The sequence below is a fragment of the Salmo trutta genome, chromosome 7 (genome assembly GCF_901001165.1).
Source record: "Salmo trutta chromosome 7, fSalTru1.1, whole genome shotgun sequence".
Taxonomy (NCBI): domain Eukaryota; kingdom Metazoa; phylum Chordata; class Actinopteri; order Salmoniformes; family Salmonidae; genus Salmo; species Salmo trutta.
In genome coordinates, this window is record NC_042963.1 from 20,567,161 (window position 1) to 20,586,173 (window position 19,013).

Sequence of the window (19,013 nt, forward strand, 5' to 3'; positions counted from 1 at the left end):
ATAGTGTTTTTTCCTCATCAATCTACACACAATACCCCATAATGACAAAGCAAAAACAGAAATATCACATTTTCATAAGTATTCAGATCCTTTTACTCAGTACTTTGTTGAAGCACCTTTGGCAGCGATTACAGCCTTGAGTGTGACATCATATGCTTGGCAGACCTGTATTTGGGGGAGTTTCTCCCATTCTTCTCTGCAGATCCTCTCAAGCTCTATCAGGTTGGATGGGGAGCGTCGCTGCACAGCTATTTTCAGGTCTCTCCAGAGATGTTCGATCAGGTTCAAGTCCGGGCTCTAGCTGGGCCACTCAAGGACATTCAGAGACTTGTCCCGAAGCCACTCCTGCCGGAGGTCCTGAGTGCTCTGGAGCAGGTTTTCATCAAGGATATCTCTGTATTTTTGCTCCATTCATCTTTCCCTCGATCCTGACTAGTCTCCCAGTCCCTGCCGCTGAAAAACATCCCCACAGCATGATGCTGCCACCACAATGCTTCACCATAGGGATGGTGCCAGGTTTCCTCCAGACGTGATGCTTGTTGTAGAGATGGTTGTCCTTCTGGAAGGTTCTCACATCTTCACAGAGGAACTTTGGAGTTCTGTCAGAGTGTCCATCGGGTTCTTGGTCCCCTCCCTGACCAAGACCCTTCTCCCCCGATTGCTCAGTTTGGCCAGGCCGCCAGCTCTAGGAAGAGTCTTGGTGGTTCCAAACTTCTTCCATTTAAGAATGATGGAGGCCACTGTGTTCTTGGGGACCTTCAACGCTGCAGAAATGTGTTGGTACCCTTCCCCAGATCTGTGCCTCGACACAATCATGTCTGAGCTCTAAGGACAATTCCTTCGACTTCATGGCTTGGTTTTTGCTCTGACATGCACTGTCAACTGTGGGACCTTATATAGACAGTTGTGTGTCTTTCCAAATCATGTCCAATCAATCAAATTTACCACAGATGGACTCCAATCAAGTTGTAGAAACATCTCAAGGATGATCAACGGAAACAGGATGCACCTGAGATGTATTTCAAGTTTCATAGCGATGGGTCTGAATACCTATCTAAATACAGTATTTGTTTTTTATTTTTTTATAAATTTGCACAAGAAAATCTAAAAACCTGTTTTCACTTTGCCATTATGGGGTTTTGTGTGTAGATTGATTAAGGAAATATTTTATTTAATACATTTTATAATAAGGCTGTAACATGTGGAAAAAGTGAAAAGTTCTGAATACGTGTGTGTATTAAAGTAGTCAAAAGTGTAGTATTTGCTGCCATATTCCTAGCACGCAATGACTACATCAAGCTTGTGACTCTACCAACTTGTTGAAGGCATTTGCAGTTTGTTTTGTGTTTCAGATTATGTTGTGCCCCCCCAAAAAAATGAATGGTTAAAACAAAAAAAAAAGTGTCATTTGAGTCACTTTTATTATAAATAAGAATAAAAGGTTTCTGAACATTTCTACATTAATGTGGATACTACCATGATAACGGATAATCAATGAATCGTGAATAATAATGAGTGACAAAGTTAGAGGCATATATATCATACACCCCCCCAATGCTAACCTCCCCAATCATTGGTAATGTCTTGGGGGTATGACCTTTGTGTGTGATCTTTCCAAATACTTAAGACACCTTCAAAATGGAGGGGGGAGTAGATACAGTACATAAAGTGCTTTCATTTCTAAACAGTAAAACAAATATGTATGAAAATACCCTCAAATTAAAAAAAGGTGACATTCTGTTCTGTCGCCTCATATGAAACATTTGAACTCGAAAGCAAATGAATGGTTTTAGCTTCACTATCCAAATAAATATGTTGGGGACTGTATACCAAACATTATAAGCCTATGGTATCCCGGGGTAAATTGTCTCAGCTTTTTCTATCTTACACATTGTTGCAAACTTTCGCCCTTTAGCTAAAGCACGCTGTGGGACTCCTCTGCTCTGTACAAAGTAGCGTGCTCCCTTATTCAAGTAAACTACACACCATACACTAAAACATGCCTCGGAGGCTATGACACATCCTGGTTCCCCTTAGGGTCAGAGAACGCGTCACTGGCCCGTTATAAATGGACTAACCTGTAGTAGGGCCCCTGGAAGCAAATGCTATCCTTGAGAGAGTCTGATTGCTTTAGCTAGCTTGCGGTCTCTTAACTATAAATTATGAAATCTTAAGTGGGTTCTGGGCTGCTTCATAATGATTAGCATCGCGTTCCTCCGTATGATGAAATAAATCACGTGAGAGGCCCGGGAGGGAGGACTTTAAGAGGGGAAAAAGATCCCTCTTTGACCTTGTGGCTCTGGGAAAGCAGTCCCCACACTCATTCATCCACTTGTTATTACATCCAGATGAGTGTTCTGGGCTAAGTGGTTAGCAGCGCTAATAGCTAGGTTAGGCTAGGTTAGCTAGCTTAGCATGGCTAATACAGTCATGGTGGTCCTGTGTGTTTTTGTGTGCGTGGCTGACTTTAATTTATGTGCGATTGAGATGGTATTGTGAAGTGGCCTGTGTGAGAGGCTTTGTAAAAGGGTGAGCGAAAGCATACGTGCCCCAAAAAGGCAAACGTATGAATGAGTATCATTTTTATGTGCTTAAGTTAGCCTGGCTAAAGCTGTAATCAATCAAGCATTTCACTAGTAATGAAGAGAGCCTGTTGTATTCCTCATCTTGTCTGTAATCTGCGGGGTGGCTAAGTGGGGAGACTAAGGTCACTATAAATGTGCAGGCCCATCAATGTAACCAACTTGGTTTTGTATTGGCTTTGTTCTAAAGAAGTTTGACATACAGTCAGGTCAAAAATGATTGGCAATAAAAGACTGTATAAAATAAATAATACAAACACTGAGCTATACTGTATGCAATTTCTTTTTTGAAAATTATATTATTTTATACTACTGTAATACATTTGCTCAGGAAAATAGATAAGTAATACAAAAAAATAGGGGTAAAAATGATTCATTTTTGCACTATTTTTATTTGTCTTTTTTTTTAAACTATGCATAATTGGGAAGGGCTCATAAGCAAGCACAGTAAAGTCTACTACCCGTTGTATTCGGTACATGTGACAAATAACATTGGATTTGATTTCAATACTCCAGCACCCTCCCCTTGTGTGGATAATGACACAGCCTATTTTCTCAAACATTTTATGAGATTGTAGAACACTTTGGGAGGGATCTTAAGCCATCCCTCCATACAGAATCTTTCCACATTCCTGATATCATTTGTCTGCGCCTATGGAGTGCCCTCTTCAATTCAAACTGCAGGTTTCATCCAAAAACGTAAGCATATCCTGAGAAGTACCTCATACCTACGGTAAAATATGGTGGTGGCTCTTGGATGTTACGGGGCTATTTTGCTTTCACTGGTCCTGGGGCCCTTGTTAAGGTCAACAGCATTATGAACTTTACCAAGTACCAGGACATTTTAGCCAACAACCTGGTTGCCTATGCCAGGAGGCTGACACTTGGCCACGAGTGGATCTTCCAGCAAGACAATAATACCAAGCACACATAAAAAATCCACAAAGAAATGGTTAATTGACCACAAAATCATCATTTTGCAGAGGCCATCTCAGTCTCTGGACATTACATTTACATTTAAGTCATTTAGCAGACGCTCTTATCCAGAGCGACTTACAAATTGGACATGAACCCCATTGAAAACCTGTAGTTTGAATTGAAAAGGGAAGTCCATAAGAGCAAACAAAAGATACCAATAATGTTGGACCTGACGGTATATAACCAGCACCATCTTCTGAGCCCTGCCTAATCCTTCCCAACTGCTATGTTCTTAGGAGCTCGAGGACACTCGAGAACAAACCCTTTTTACAGGTTTTTGGAAAGAAAGTACACATCTTAATGTGACATTGCAGGAAACTGCCCTGAGGTATTGCTTTAACTAGGACAGAGGTGTACAAAAAAAGAGGATGGCGAAAAGAGGAAGGCTTTGACGTGACAGCTCACATACTTGCACTCTTCGTCCAGCAGGTGGAGCAACGCAGTGGGCTTCTTGCTGATGAGGTTGATGCAGCCGGTGTTGTCGATGTAGTCGATGTTGTGCCAGCTGATGCCCTCTGCCCTGTACTCCTCCTGAGGGGGGGGGGGGGGGGGGGGGGGCAACAGTGATGTGGTGTCAGAAATAGTGCTGACGGTAAAAGTTGTTCACAAATCATCCAATACATAACATTTCCCCTTTGGGACTCAATAAAGTTTATTCAATTCATGTGAATGTCAAGTCAAAAGTCTGGGGAATGCAGCAGAGAAACATGATTGAACAGTAAAATAATCCCACTTGTTATGGTACATTCTGATAACTTTAAAGGGATACTTCGGGATTTTGACAATGAGGCCCTTTATCTACTTCCCCAGAGTCAGATAAACTCGTGAATACAATTTTTAAGTCTCTGCGTGCAGTTTGAAGGATGTTGCTAACCAGCGCTCGCGCAATTGCTAACAAGCATTAGCACAACGAATTGGAATTGTTTTAAGATGGTCATACCATGGATCATTTAGCTATTAGATTTTTTTTATTTTAGGACCACTTTAGGTATAAAAATAAAATTATAAAAAGATTATTAGATAAAATATTGAGTTTGGTCTTTACTACTAGCCCATAAAAACGCATTGAACAACACATTAATAAATGGCAAAAAAATATATTCCTTATGATTGTAATAATGTTTTGAAGTTTCTGTCTCAGGAAATACTTTAGTTTTTTGGACATGTATTTTGTTGGCACAAAACTACCTCCAACCCTTCGTTTGTATGGGTTACCTTCAGATGAGTGCCGGTTGGACGCTAAAGACATTTTCGTGAGAAGACCGATTTTCGTCTCATGGTCCGATAAACACCGTTGCAACTCGGCCACCTTCCACCGCAGATGCGGCAGGCCGGCATAGGCGGATGCGGTGGATTGCCCAAACCTGATATCTCTATCTCTAAAACTGACGGATTTTTCTAGACGATTTTTGTATTATATTACTTAGATTGACGCATGGGTGCGTCAATAGACTCTTAAGGATTAACTTCCTTCATACTGGACACAGAAAGCATAAGCCATATTGTGTGTGAACAGTCCCCCCCCCCCTAAAAAATGAGGGCGAGACTTTTTACAGTGTAACGTAACGAAGAAAGTCTGGATTACCACCAGCTTATGACACCTGGAACCCAGTGGAGTTGGGGGGATATAAACACGTTAAGGGATGCATGTCACGTATGTTAGCTGGGTGTTCTAAGCCCCTCGAGCTCTCCGACTACTGTAGTATGACCCAAAAGCCCTGTGGGAGTCATCGTGTGCGTCTTTGGGTCAGACACCCTCACAACAACAACAGAGGACCAGGAAGTGGAACTAGCCAGGACACCCATCTCCGCGGCTAGCAGGGCTTACGGTGTGGCCAGCTGAAGCAGGAACATGCTTTCATGTGTGCGACTTGACATGCCTACCCTTCCTCTCTCCCTCTCTCTCTCTCTCTCTCTCTGCGCTCTAAACCCTATGTGTCAAGCACACTAAGGAAAGCCTTCTTAACATGCAGTAGTTAGAGAAAAGAGGTTGTGGAAAAGGAAAAAGGAACCAGAAATGGCAAATTAGTCATTAGTGTGCGTTTTAGAGGAAATAAGCCTTTCTGTTCCTCAGCCCAAGTGGCAGCTAGAGGCAAACTATACCCATGAAATTGTACACACAACTTACTCACATCATGAAGCATTACAATAACGTCTCATTATGACAGTGCTCCTGTGTTTATCTATCACAGAAGACAAAAGTTCAAAATACATTCTTCTATTTTTAGAATTTACAAAGAAATTCCAACCTGGGACATGACAAATCTGCACTAAACACAGGGCAAAGCAATCAAGGCCTAAACCTTCCTGTATTACAGAGGGGAACATAAGTTTTATGTGCAACAGAGCTTTTCAGGGGTTATGGCCGTATCATCTATTACTGCAGTTTGTGCTCTCTTCCTGTGCTCTGTCTCTCTCTTTCTCTCTCCCCCTCTCGGTCACTTGCTCTCTGTCACTCTGCTCTCTCTCTCTCTCTCTCTCTCTCTCTCTCTCTCGCACTCTCCTCTTTTTCACTGCTGTCTCTCTGCATCCTATGCTGCATTGTGCTTGGCAGGCTGCCCCAGTGTTAACGGCCCAGGGCCGTAGGGGACAGAAGCAGGCTCTCTCTCGTTACTATAAAACGAAAGGGTGGTTTATTGAAGTGTAGGGAGGAACACTGGGTCTGTAGAGGGAGTTGGGAGTAGGTTATGGTGATTTTAAACCTTTAAAAGCAGCTACAGTAGAGATACAGCATCTCTGTATAGCCTGATCCCAGATTTGTTAGTGCAGTCTTGCCAAGAGGCAACATAGGATAAATAGATATGGGATCAAGGCTATTGGTGTTAGCGAGGGTAGTTGACTTTCTCTGTGCTAATACTGTAGAGCAGAGAGTTCTGAAGGAGTCAGAGGATTGGGACTTAAGATGGGTCCACATGACTCATAGTGATGACGTACTCAAGGCGTAAGCTGAACTCACTGACCGGAAATAGTAGCTACGGGGTCAGAATAAGGCGGTACCGGTAAAGCTAATGAAATCCTATCAAAATGACGGCCATTTTCCAGTTCATTAAGTTTAGACTTAAGTGGGTGATGCATTATGAATGCACTGACATTCTATTTACACAATTATTCACAGAAAAAGGCAGATTTGAAATCGCCCTCTGATTTAAAACACAGATACCAGAGCACAGATGTTTTCTTCACGTTGGTGAGAAGTCTATATATCGCAGGAGAGTGCGTGAATGTGATACACTGTTTGCATAGAGGCTGTGGTCAAGTGCTTTTGAGCTCGGATACGTCTGTAAATCATTTTCATTCGGAGCGAAGATTAAGGCGCAATTGGCATGGCGGTGTAAACATTGGAGTCGGGGCCCCTGTGGGTAACACTATTTGGTGGGGTCCTATTTGCTTTGGCCACTGTTCAAATGTAAACACTCAAATACTCGCTGCTGATAAGAGTAACTGATTGGTTGGAGAGGTGAGAGGGCCCAGTGTGGGGGAAGAGGACTAGGACTCATTTTTGCATGTCATCACCCTAACAATTCAAGTTAGGATTTGGGGAGGATAAACTGGATAGCTGATCCTAAATTGAGCGCAAGCAAGGGGGAATGGAATAAATTGACCCTACACACTAATCTGAGGTCATTTTTGCATTTCATCAGGATTTTATCAGATTAGGATTTGGAGATTGTAGGCTGATCCTAGATCTGTGCTGATGTGCAACTTCGACCCAGAGCAAGGGAGGGGGATTAGAAGTGTGTACTATTTTTCTTCATTCAAACGTCAGAGGGAGGGAGGGGACATGACCACACTACTATTCACAAACACAAATCATTCAGAATCTGGCAACCCTTACACAGGGCCTGGTACTCAATTTAACCTCCACAGTTTCTATTGTAAAATAAACTCTCATATTAAAAAACAATAACTATGCAGGGCAAAACTTGTGGGTGAACTTATAATAAACTTGAACCCCCTTAAAGCAACATTAGGGATGATGTTTTTGGGATAAATGCTTAAGTGACAGTTTCATACTTACTAGTTGGCTATCACAAGGATCAGGTCCTGATCATGTGTCAGAATATTATGGCAAAATGTAGATTTCCGCCTAAATAGACATACCCAAAAGTTATTATTTTCATGAGATAGCCATTAACAATAACTAGTAATGCGGCATAGTTCTAGAAAGGTCTGGAACTCACCTTTCTGATAGAGATAGTTATACATTACTGAGGTGTCCTCACTTTTCAGGACAAAAGCTCAAGGAAATAATACAAATATTACGAAAACATTTCTTCTATTTAACGTAAGTGGGGGAATAGGGCTTGATGTACCTGAAATGCTTTCTAAATATAGTAACAATCAAATTACAAATAACTTATAAGATTTCACCTTTCTTTTAACTGTAAAACAAATAAGATCACATTTAGTGACAGTACAAATTTGGCCCCATTTCACAGAACTGACAACAGAGCATTTTCTGCCAAGCCTCCTGTCAGCGATGCAGAGACACCATTAGAATGTTTGCAGAGTTGTTACAACTTCAGCTTTACGCACAAAGTGATTTCGTCCCTCTGTGACCAAGAGAAAGTAGCCGTGTTTCAATTCTACAAAATTATCATCTAATTATTCACAATGAGAGCTCTAAATCTGGCTGAAAATAATCCCAGCGAGACGAATCCACGATTGATCAAATTGCTGAACTGTCCCGTTTCATATGGATTATGGGTGTATTGTTTTTGTTATCACAGGTGCATTTCGGTGCACCTGTGATAACCTCTGCAAATCAGTGTACGCGACCAATAAACTTTGATTTGATATGCCGTCTCCCAGGCTGGGCTCCGTCGATTCTTTGTCTAGGTAGGCCAGAAAATGTGATGTCTTTGCTTTGCTGACAGGATGGTAAGCAGGCAGATGGGGCTTTCCAGCACTGGACCCTGCGACGTTCAGAGCGCTTTGTACGCCAGTCGGAACCGGTCCAGAAATGCTCAAAGTCCCCTTAACATCAAAGAGGTTTAAGAAACAAAAGTGAGGTATGATGATAGAAATCTACAGTATAGGCCTAACAGAAAAACACTGACTTCATAAGAATTACGAAGGCTTGGTTGGTTGTAGCTACTGTTATGTTTGACAGGGCCTTACACAACAATGTTTTCCATGACAAATGACACATTTTGTTACACACCTGAACTAATATTAATCAACACTGTACAATTGACAAGGTGTATTTGTTCAGAAAATCATTTTGTATTATTTCACTTCATATCAAAAGGTTGCATTTTATGATAAAACAGCAATTAGTGCATTTCAAAAGTTGCTGTGAAGGCCCTAAGCTGGGCTAAAAACACTCAGTATGTTCTGTGTGTATGTATGTGTTCCCAGCCCACAGAGGAGGGTGGAGGTGACAGAAACAGATGACATAGCCAATGCCAGCTGGTGGTTATATGTGAGCTTCATTGTGAGTGAAGGGACATTAGCCCACACGTTTAAAAACACTGCTCTTTTTCCTCCCCCACCTCTCCTCCAGCTGGCAGCGATGGGCCCGCCCACAGCCAATCAGGGACCGCAGAGAGGGAGACGAGCGGCGACAGCCATCGTGACGTCGTGTCTGTCTGTCTGATCACAGCGTACATCTATCCAGCATCAGTTTTAGGAGGTTACCATGAGAATGAGAGAGCTACGGTGGTTTACAGAGTAGGCTACCTAACATGCAGTGCATACCACACCCACCGCAGTTGTATGCATGTGTATCAGAAATGTGTGGACTGCAGAACGAGGGTGCAGGGTATGTCATTATGTTAAGGACAACTGAAGCGTTGCTCATCAGTTTCTCATCATGATAGACAGAGAGACAGACAGAGACAGAGTATTACTGTGTTAATGAAAACTCAAGTGTCTCAGCCTCATAATGACAGCTCACCACACAGCCTAGGTCCTCCAGACCTAATTTACTCACGGGTGACATGCTAAATGCTAATCAAAGTACACTGAGGACGTGCAGTTAGGGCTGCGGCAGTCACAAAATTTCGTCAGCCGGGTGATTGTCAAGCAAATAACGGGTCGGTCTCACGGTAATTGACCGTGAATTAACATAAACACATTTAGCATCTCCTGGCTTCCACACAGCCTACAAGACACTGATGCAAACCTTTGGAACATCTACATTTTAAAAAGTCTAATAAATCCATGTAATATAGCCTACACCTTCAGAATAAATCAATTATTTATTTTAGACAGGTCTAAAGAAACATCATATGAAGAAAATGTAGTCTATTTCAGATTAACAGAATAGTATACTCTGAGTTGTCCTGATGTTAGGTCCTGATCTGACTATGCCATATGGCTGTGGGCTACACTAGTTCATTTAGCAGGCAAGATTTGCTTAGAATTCCATGGCATTATTTTATAGTATGAAGAATACAATTGAACAAAGTGGAATAAAATAGAAAGGATATTTTCGCCAAACGATTTGCGCACATGCGGCTATTCTGTGTTGAGCGTTTAACAAAGAAATAGGTATTCCTATATGCTTAATTTAGAGTTATTAATGTAACTTTAGTTGTTCTACAAACGTTGGGCTATATGTTTTGATTTTTAATACACTAAGGCTGCATGATGCGAGTAAATTATGATTTGAAAAAAGTCGCTTGAAAGGCATGAGCTCTGTTTTGGGTTTTTTGCGCAGGCTGTACAGTTTCTCATTCACAATTTGACAAGCACTTGATGATGCCTCAAATTTCCCGGCGGCATCCCATTTCTGTGGCCGTAATGCACCCTAAAAAGATCCATGCGCGGCCAGTGGCCGTTGTTCCCTTCTCCATGATTGCTGCGTGCTCGGAAGCACCTCTCACTCACAAGGCTCTCCATCATGTGATCGGGTTTTTCTCACAGGTTACAAGTGAAGACAGACACTTCGGGGACGTAACTGCACGTATCCTTATCCAATTCCGAGGTGCATATTGAAGATATTGGAAGAACTGTCCACATTTACTTTTCGTCAGCAAACAAGATGAGTAGGCCTAACGAACATCGAAAGCACTAGCCCATAGTACAAAAGTTGACCTATTCTGTGAGAGAAGGAAATATTCCAAACATAGTCTGGGACAGTTGTGGGATGCGATAGATCCCAAATTAATACAACCACTAGCATCACAAAAGCTTTTTTACGCAATAAGGCTGACTCAACAGGTCAAAACATTTAGCTTAAAATGTTGATAAACTATTAGGCTAATTCTTCACATTATAAACACAGCAATGCGCACATGGCAGTTGGCTATAAGTGTGAATGTTCCATTACCGGGAAAACACCATTATTAAAAATGTACCGTAAATGCGATTATGCATGTAATGCTTTTATTCTAAAGGTGCATTTTTTAGTGAAAATTATCTTCCCCAAACTTGAAACTCACGCACTGCTTATGTATGCCAGCTGGCTCTACACCCCTTGTAAAGTGGATTAATGTGCTACATTTTAACTTTAGTTGTGATACAAAACTTAATCAAAATATATAGGCCTATGGGCTAGGCTACATGAGGTGTGCGACTATGATTGGAAAAAGTGAACAAAAAGGCATTGTTTCTTGCCTTACGCTGGGCATCCTTCACAAGTGATATATATATAATTGACAAGTGATAAGCAATGTGCTTAATATTAGGAGAGTTGAGAAATAAATATAGTAGGCCTAGCCTATAGAAAGCTGATGGGAACCTCCTCTTTTTAATAGAGGCCATTGGCAAGTTTGGTAGGCTACTAATGACCATCAGCAGCATTACAGCTTAGAGAAGCCTAATTACCATGACTAAACGGTCACGTGGAATTTGCCTGCCTTCATGACGCCGATGTGGCGGTAATACGGTCACCGCATAAGCCCTACATGCAGTGTAGCGATGGTTGAAACAGAACAGAGAGATTCAACCACACATACATTAGTCTACACTTAGACAAAGAGGGAAAGACCTACGGTAAAATAACAATTACCTTATTAGATATGAAAACAACACTCAAACACAATTAGACAAAATCAATTGATCAATTGACAGAAGAGTGAATCTAAAAGGTCCTGCTTTAGCGCAACCACTTAGCAGCTGTGTGTGTGTGTGTGTCCTTTCTGCCCTGCTATTTCACAGTAATGGCAGTGTGTTAGTAGGTACGTGTACTAGCGCAGGTGGTGAGTCATGGAGTGGTAACAGTACTTGCACAGTTTCTGATGCAAATGACGGTCACAGCAATGACAAGCAGCAGCTAAAGAACTCAGGGCTACCCTGAAAAAGACATTCCTATCTCAATGGGACCAGGGCCTGTATCCACAAAGCGTCTCAGAGTAGGAGTGCTGATCTAAGATCAGTTTTGACTTTTAGATCATAATAAATAATATTATATGGAAAGATCCTAGATCAGCACTCCTTCTCAGATGTTTTGTGGATACGGGCACTGGTTAAATAAAGAATAAATACAAAAAAACATGCATCATAGAATTAATGCTAGGATGGATGAACTATACTTCTTGGTACAGAGAAAAATAATACAAAAAATGAATTGGAAGTCCACAATAATGCTTAAACCACATCAGGCTAAAATGTTGAGTGTAGTTACCTTTCAATTCAAGTGCGCACCAGCAAGAGACCATTCTTTGGTCAGCGGGGTTTCTGTAGCGCACGTTATTATTACGGAGTTTGCAAAACAAAAGGCCACTGGATTGTTGCAAATAATCATGATATCATCCTGCCAGGTAGGCATAGTTTACATCGTAAAATAACATTTCATTTAGAAGGTTTTTGGGAAAGCCTTTCCATCTCAACAAGAAGGTTATCGTTAGCATCATCGCTAATGGCTACACAAAGGGTAGACATACACGCGTCACAGACACGGCCATTGCCTGTTCAGACAGTTGCAGGGAACATGAATCACTGACACATTTTGTTTAATGTCTCATGATAAACTGTCTTATGATCAAATTAATACATTTTCTAATAAGTTCAATCGATTTAGTTGATTTCCTACCAAGTACAGTTTTGAATATTGTTGAATTGCATTTTAATGTCTGGATTCTGTGATTCAGTCCGCAACGCGGATTTGGTACGGCTCTACATAAGCAACTTACCATACTCAAAAGCCCGTGAAAGAAACTTACCACACTGAAAAGTCTGCATAAGAAATGTAAAACACCCAGAACTTAGAATAAGAAACATACCACACTCAAAAGTTCTCCTAGTATGCAATAAGCAAATGAACAAACTCAAAAGTCCTCATAAGCCAGGCACTGGGGCGCTAGCCTAAATAGGCTAAAATGGGACATAAACCAAAACAATAAACACCATGCAGACAAAACAAGAATAGAACAAGCTTATCTCCAGGTCATTATAAGTGGTAAACACAGACAGAGGGGAGACAGGCAGCATTACTCGAGTCGGTAGCCAAGAGGGCCAAAACATCCTCATCAAAACCAAATCAAAACACCCCGCCTGGAAACCTCTTGAGTGCGTAAATTCCAGACCTCGTAAACCATGCATTTACTGCATTCCTTCCGACGATGAGGAAATGGCCCTTTTTCACAACACTATTCGTTCTATGTGGTTTTCAGCTACGGTTTCAATCTGAAGGGATAAAAAGCCCTATCCTTTTTTGGAGAAAGCATCTACAAACATAATGTTGTGGAATGTGGAGTAGATTCAATGCAGTGAGACTAACACACACACCCACTCTGAAGCTCAGACACACACACACACACAGTATGACGCTAACACACACAACGGCCGGGTGTGAGCTATTGTGTACCCAGCGAATAAGACCAAGGTGAGGGTACTATAGAAAGGAAATGACAACAGACCTCACAATAGCCATTGTGGAACCTGTAAACAGGCAGACCAGTCACTGCTTTCAGGTTAAGTGCTCACACATCTCAGCTAAAGAGCCATAAGTCACAACTATAGAAATATACAATTACTAGAATGGACATTCGCAATCAAGTCAATATTCCATGATGGGTAGACTCGCAGCTTCCTTCTATTTCTACAGTCACAGCATTGGATTGAATAGGAGACTTTATTGTCCACGCAACACTGTAGTTCAAACAGTTAAAACTTGTATGCCAGTCCGGAGTACGACTGAACACGCTTTATTCTGTCATTGATCTGCAGTGTGGTCCATAATCACACACACAGACACACAGAAAGAGAGAGAAAGAGACCTTACCTGTTCTAGCTTAAAGATGTGCTGGTTAAAGTAGTGTTGGAGCCTCTCGTTGGCAAAGTTGATGCAGAACTGCTCAAAGCTGTTGTTCTCGTAGTCTTCAAAGCCAAAGATGTCCAGCACTCCAATTGAAAGAATCTGAAGTGAAAGAGAGAGTTCAGTTCAATTTGGCATTGATCAAATATTAAACATTTTAATACATAATACTCAATTTAGAAAAAAGACAATGAGCTCTTGATGAACCTTCCATCAAAACCTACATAAGCCTAACATAATGGAATAACGGTGGACCATATGTCACTGTCTACGCCATCAGGCTATCTCTATGCAGGCCTCATGAAAAGAGTATAATTGTTAAGACCCAATAAAGACAAGGGGATGACAAATTGTGAGTGACAGATGGATGTTCAACTCTGCTCCAATATTTTATGTCTCAGGAGTCTAGCGGTCTGGCTGAGCACATCAGACAGCACTGTGGGACAGAAGACGGCTAAGGGACACAACAGTGCCTCTAACATTGCTCCAAACCACAGCAGTCTAAATCTACCCTCATCTGCGCTCCCCCCCCCCCCCCACACACGCACACACGTCTGTTGAGCACCACCAAAACAAGCAGAAGAGGCCATCATGCCATCTGCCTCATTTTCTGGGCACACATGTGGACACAAACACACGCACGCATTTGGGAGGAGAGAAGCAAATGTGATCTGTGATCTAATCCTTTGCATGCCCACTGGGCAAAGCCAGTCAGCTGCCACGGTGACCCCTCCCCCACGCAGCAAAAATGATGCAACTTCAGTACACACCAAAACAGACAGAGCGAAACATATTCAGTACAGATAACGGAAACAAAGAAACAGAGAGAGACCTTTAAATAGAGCCACAGACCAAAATAAAGAGGTCAACAGAGCTAGACATGAGGCAGGTAAGAAAAGAAAAAGGTCTGTTAGTGTAACGTCTGTTAGCATGCCAGCTAACAAGCTCCTCTGGTTTTTCTACACTCCAAGCCCTGCGAGAACACACAGCCTATGCAATCTAACCACAGTGCAAAAACGTGACGAATTCTACTGGCCTGTGATGAAATGGTGTGTGTGAGAGTGAGTGAGTGAGTGAGTGAGTGAGTGAGTGAGTGAGTGAGTGAGTGAGTGAGTGAGTGAGTGAGTGAGTGAGTGAGTGAGTGAGTGAGTGAGTGAGTGAGTGAGTGAGTGAGTGAGTGAGTGAGTGAGTGAGTGAGTGAGTGAGTGAGTGAGTGAGTGAGTGAGTGAGTGAGTGAGTGAGTGAGTGAGTGAGTGAGTGAGTGAGTGAGAGAGAGAGAGAGAGAGAGAGTGTGTTTGTGTGCGTCAGAGCATGTGTAATGTTTGTGTGTGTGTATGTGTTTTTTTGCGTACGTACAGTTGAAGTCAGAAGTTTACATACACTCAGGTTGGAGTCATTAAAACTCGTTTTTCAACCACTCCACACATTTCTTGTTAACAAACTATAGTTTTGGCAAGTCGGTTAGGACATCTACCTTGTGCATGACAAGTCATTTTTCCCACAATTGTTTACAGACAGATTATTTCACTTATAATTCACTGTATCACAATTCCAGTGGGTCAGAAGTTTACATACACTAAGTTGACTGTGCCTTTAAACAGCTTGGAAAATTCCAGAAAATGATGTCATGGCTTTAGAAGCTTCTGATAGAGTAATTGACATCATTTGTGTCAATTGGAGGTGTGCCTGTGGATGTATTTCAAGGCCTACCTTCAAACTCAGTACCTCTTTGCTTGACATCATGGGAAAATCTAAAGAAATCAGCCAAGACCTCAGAAAAAAGATTGCAGACCTCCACAAGTCTGCTTCATCCTTGGGAGCAATTTCCAAGCACCTGAAGGTACCACGTTTATCTGTAAAAACATTAGTACGCAAGTATAAACACCATGGGACCACGCAGCCGTCATACCGCTCAGGAAGGAGACGCGTTCTGTCTCCTAGAGATGAACATACTTTGGTGCGAAAAATGCAAATCAATCCCAGAACAACAGCAAAGGACCATGTGAAGATGCTGGTGGAAACTGGTACAAAAGTATCTATATCCACAGTAAAACGAGTCCTATATCAACATAACCTGAAAGGCCGCTCAACAAGGAAGAAGCAACTGCTCCAAAACCGCCATAAAAAAGCCAGAATACGGTTTGCAACTGCACATGGGGACAAAGATCGTACTTTTTGAAGAAATGTCCTCTGGTCTGATAGAACTGTTTGGCCATTGTTATGTTTGGAGGAAAAAGGGGGAGGCTTGCAAGCCGAAGAACAACATCCCAACCGTGAAGCAAACTGAGACAGAGTGAAACATATTCAGTACAGATAACAGAAACAAAGAAACAGAGAGAGAGAGACCTTTAAATAGAGCCACAGACCAAAATAAAGAGGTGGCAGCATCATGTTGTGGGGGTGCTTTGCTGCAGGAGGGACTGGTGCACTTCACAAAATAGATGGCTTCATGAGGCAGGAAAATTATGTGGATATATTGAAGCAACATCTCAAGACATCAGTTAGGAAGTTAAAGCTTGGTCGCAAATGGGTCTTCCAAATGGACAATGACCCCAAGCATACTTCCAAAGCTGTGGCAAAATGGCTTAAGGTCAACAAAGTCAAAGTACTGGAGTGGCCATCACAAAGCCCTGACCTCAATCCTGTAGATAATTTGTGGGCAGAACTGAAAAAGCGTAGGCGAGCTAGGAGGCCTACAAACCTGACTCAGTTACACCAGCTCTGTCAGGAGGAATGGGCCAAAATTCACCAAACTTATTGTGGGAAGCTTGTGGAAGGCTACCCGAAACATTTGACTCAAGTTAAACAATTTAAAGGCAATGCTACCAAATACTAATTGAGTGTATGTAAACTTCTGACCCACTGTGAATGTGACGAAAGATATAAAAGCTGAAATAAATAATTCTGTCTACTACTATTCTGACATTTCACATTCTTAAAATAAAGTGGTGATCTTAACTGACCTAAGACAGGGAATTTTTAAATGTCAGGAATTGTGAAAAACTGAGTTTAAATGTATGTAAGGTGTATGTAAACTTCCGACTTCAACTGTATATTATGTATGTGTGTGTGTCAGAGCTTGCATGAGTGTGAAGAATGTGTGTAAAGGAATGAATGCGTGCTTGTGTGAGGGAACGTGTGCCAGTGCTTACATGAACGACTTGATGCGTGCTGTGTGTGTGTACACTACCAGTCAAAAGTTTGGACACACCTACTCATTCAAGGGTTTTTCTTTATTTTTGCTATTTTATACATTGTAGAATAATAGTGAAGACATAAAAAATATGAAATAACACATATGGAATCATGTAAAATACAAAATAGCCAGCCTTTACCTTGACAGCTTAGCACACGCTTGGCATTTTCTCAACCAGCTTCATGAGGTAGTCACCTGGAATGGTTTTCAACTAACAGCTGTGCCTTGTTAAAGTTAATTTGTGGAATTTATTTCCTTCTTAATGCGTTTGAGCCAATCAGTTGTGTTGTGGCGGGGGGGGGGGGGGGTATACAGAAGATAGCCTTATATGATAAAAGCCATATCATGGCAAGAACAGCTCAAATAAGCAAAGAGAAACGACAGTCCATCATTACTTTAAGACATGAAGGTCAGTCAATCCGAAGAACTTTGAAAGCGCAGTGGCAAAATCCATCAGGCGCTATGATGAAACTGGCTCTCATGAGGACCGCCACAGGAAAGGAAGACCCAGAGTTACCTCTGCTGCAAAGGATACATTCTTAGAGTTACCAGCCTCAGAAGTTGCAGCCTAAATAAATGCTTCACAGTGTTCAAGTCACAGACACATCTCAACATCAACTGTTCAGATGAGACTGTGTGAATCAGGCCTTCATGGTCGAATTGCTGCAAAGAAACCACCATTAAAGGACACCAATAAGAAGAAGAGACTTGCTTTGACTTAGAAACACGAGCAATGGACATTAGACCAGTGGAAATTATTCATTTTGTCTTGAGTCCAAATTTGAGATTTTTGGTTCCAACCGCTGTGTCTTTGTGAGACACAGTGTGGGTGAACGGATGTTCTCTGCATGTGTATTTCCCACCGTAAAGCATGGAGGAGGTGGTGTCCTTGTGTGGTGCTGCTTTGCTGGTGACACTGTCTGTGATTTATTTAGAATTCAAGGCACACTTAACCAGCATGGCTACCACAGCATTCTGCAGCAATACGTCATCCCATCTGGTTTGGGTTTAGTGGGACTATCATTTGTTTTTCCAACAGGACAATGACCCAACACACCTCCAGGCTGTGTAAGGGCTATTTTGACAAGGAGGAGAGTGATGGAGTGCTGCATCAAATGACCTGGCCACCACAATCCCCGACCACAACCAAATTGAGATGGTTTGGGATGAGTGGGACCGCAGTACGAAGGAAAAACAGCCAACAAGTTCTCAACATATGTGGGAACTCCTTCAAGACTGTTGGAAAATAATTCCAGGTGAAGCTAGTTGAGAGAATGCCAAGAGTGCGCAAAGCTGTCATCAAGGCAAAGGGTGACTATTTGAAGAATCTCAAATATAAAATATATTTTGATTTGTTTAGCATTATTTTTGTTACTACAAGATTCCATATGTGTTATTTCATAGTGTTGATGTCTTCACTATTATTCTACAATGTAGAAAATAGAAAAAAATAAAGAAAAACACTTGAATGAGTAAGTGTTCTAAAACGTTTGACTGGTAGTGTAGGGATAAATCCTACCTTGGCACTGTCCTCCAGGTCCTTGTTGTTGAGCAGGGCATGGTTGGTCCTGAAGACGATCCAGTCAAACAGGGCACTATACAGGGATTTGGCCATGGAGTCCCTCACGGTGCCAGCCTACATTCACACAGAGATAATCATGACACATGTACATATTTTACTGTCTGCTCCAATCACAGCGCTATATCAATCAATCAATCAAATGTATAAAGTATATGCATTTCATCTGGACTATGGGTTTATCCTCCTGTCAACCCCCCCTGCCCCTCCCCTTCACAAACACACACAATATTCTCCCCTCTTGATCTTGAGCTGTACACACTGTGGGACAATATAAAAACACAATGTTGTTCAAATCCTTACATAATGTAGATTAGGTACAAGCAACAATGGAAAACATTTCCACAAAATAATCTGCCGTACTCTTCACAACACACCAAATTAATCCACTAGACAGAAATAGAGAAGTGTGTGTGTGTGTGCATCTGTAACATATTATTTAAGTATGTTATTGTCCCAGATGTTTCTCCCTTC

The 19,013-nt window shown here is 41.8% G+C and overlaps 1 protein-coding gene across 9 annotated transcripts in view; it reads right to left on the reverse strand.

The window, feature by feature from the left end:
* myo9ab (myosin IXAb) overlaps nt 1-19,013 on the reverse strand; it is a 234,826-nt gene that overhangs the window by 57,739 nt on the left and 158,074 nt on the right. For all 9 annotated transcript variants that reach the window (XM_029758347.1, XM_029758342.1, XM_029758343.1 and 6 more), the window contains exons 10-12: nt 18,480-18,596; nt 13,732-13,866; nt 3,970-4,091 (exon numbers count right to left, since the gene is read on the reverse strand). In XM_029758347.1, coding sequence (XP_029614207.1) covers nt 3,970-4,091; nt 13,732-13,866; nt 18,480-18,596 — 374 coding nt within the window. The remainder of the gene's footprint in view (nt 1-3,969; nt 4,092-13,731; nt 13,867-18,479; nt 18,597-19,013) is intronic.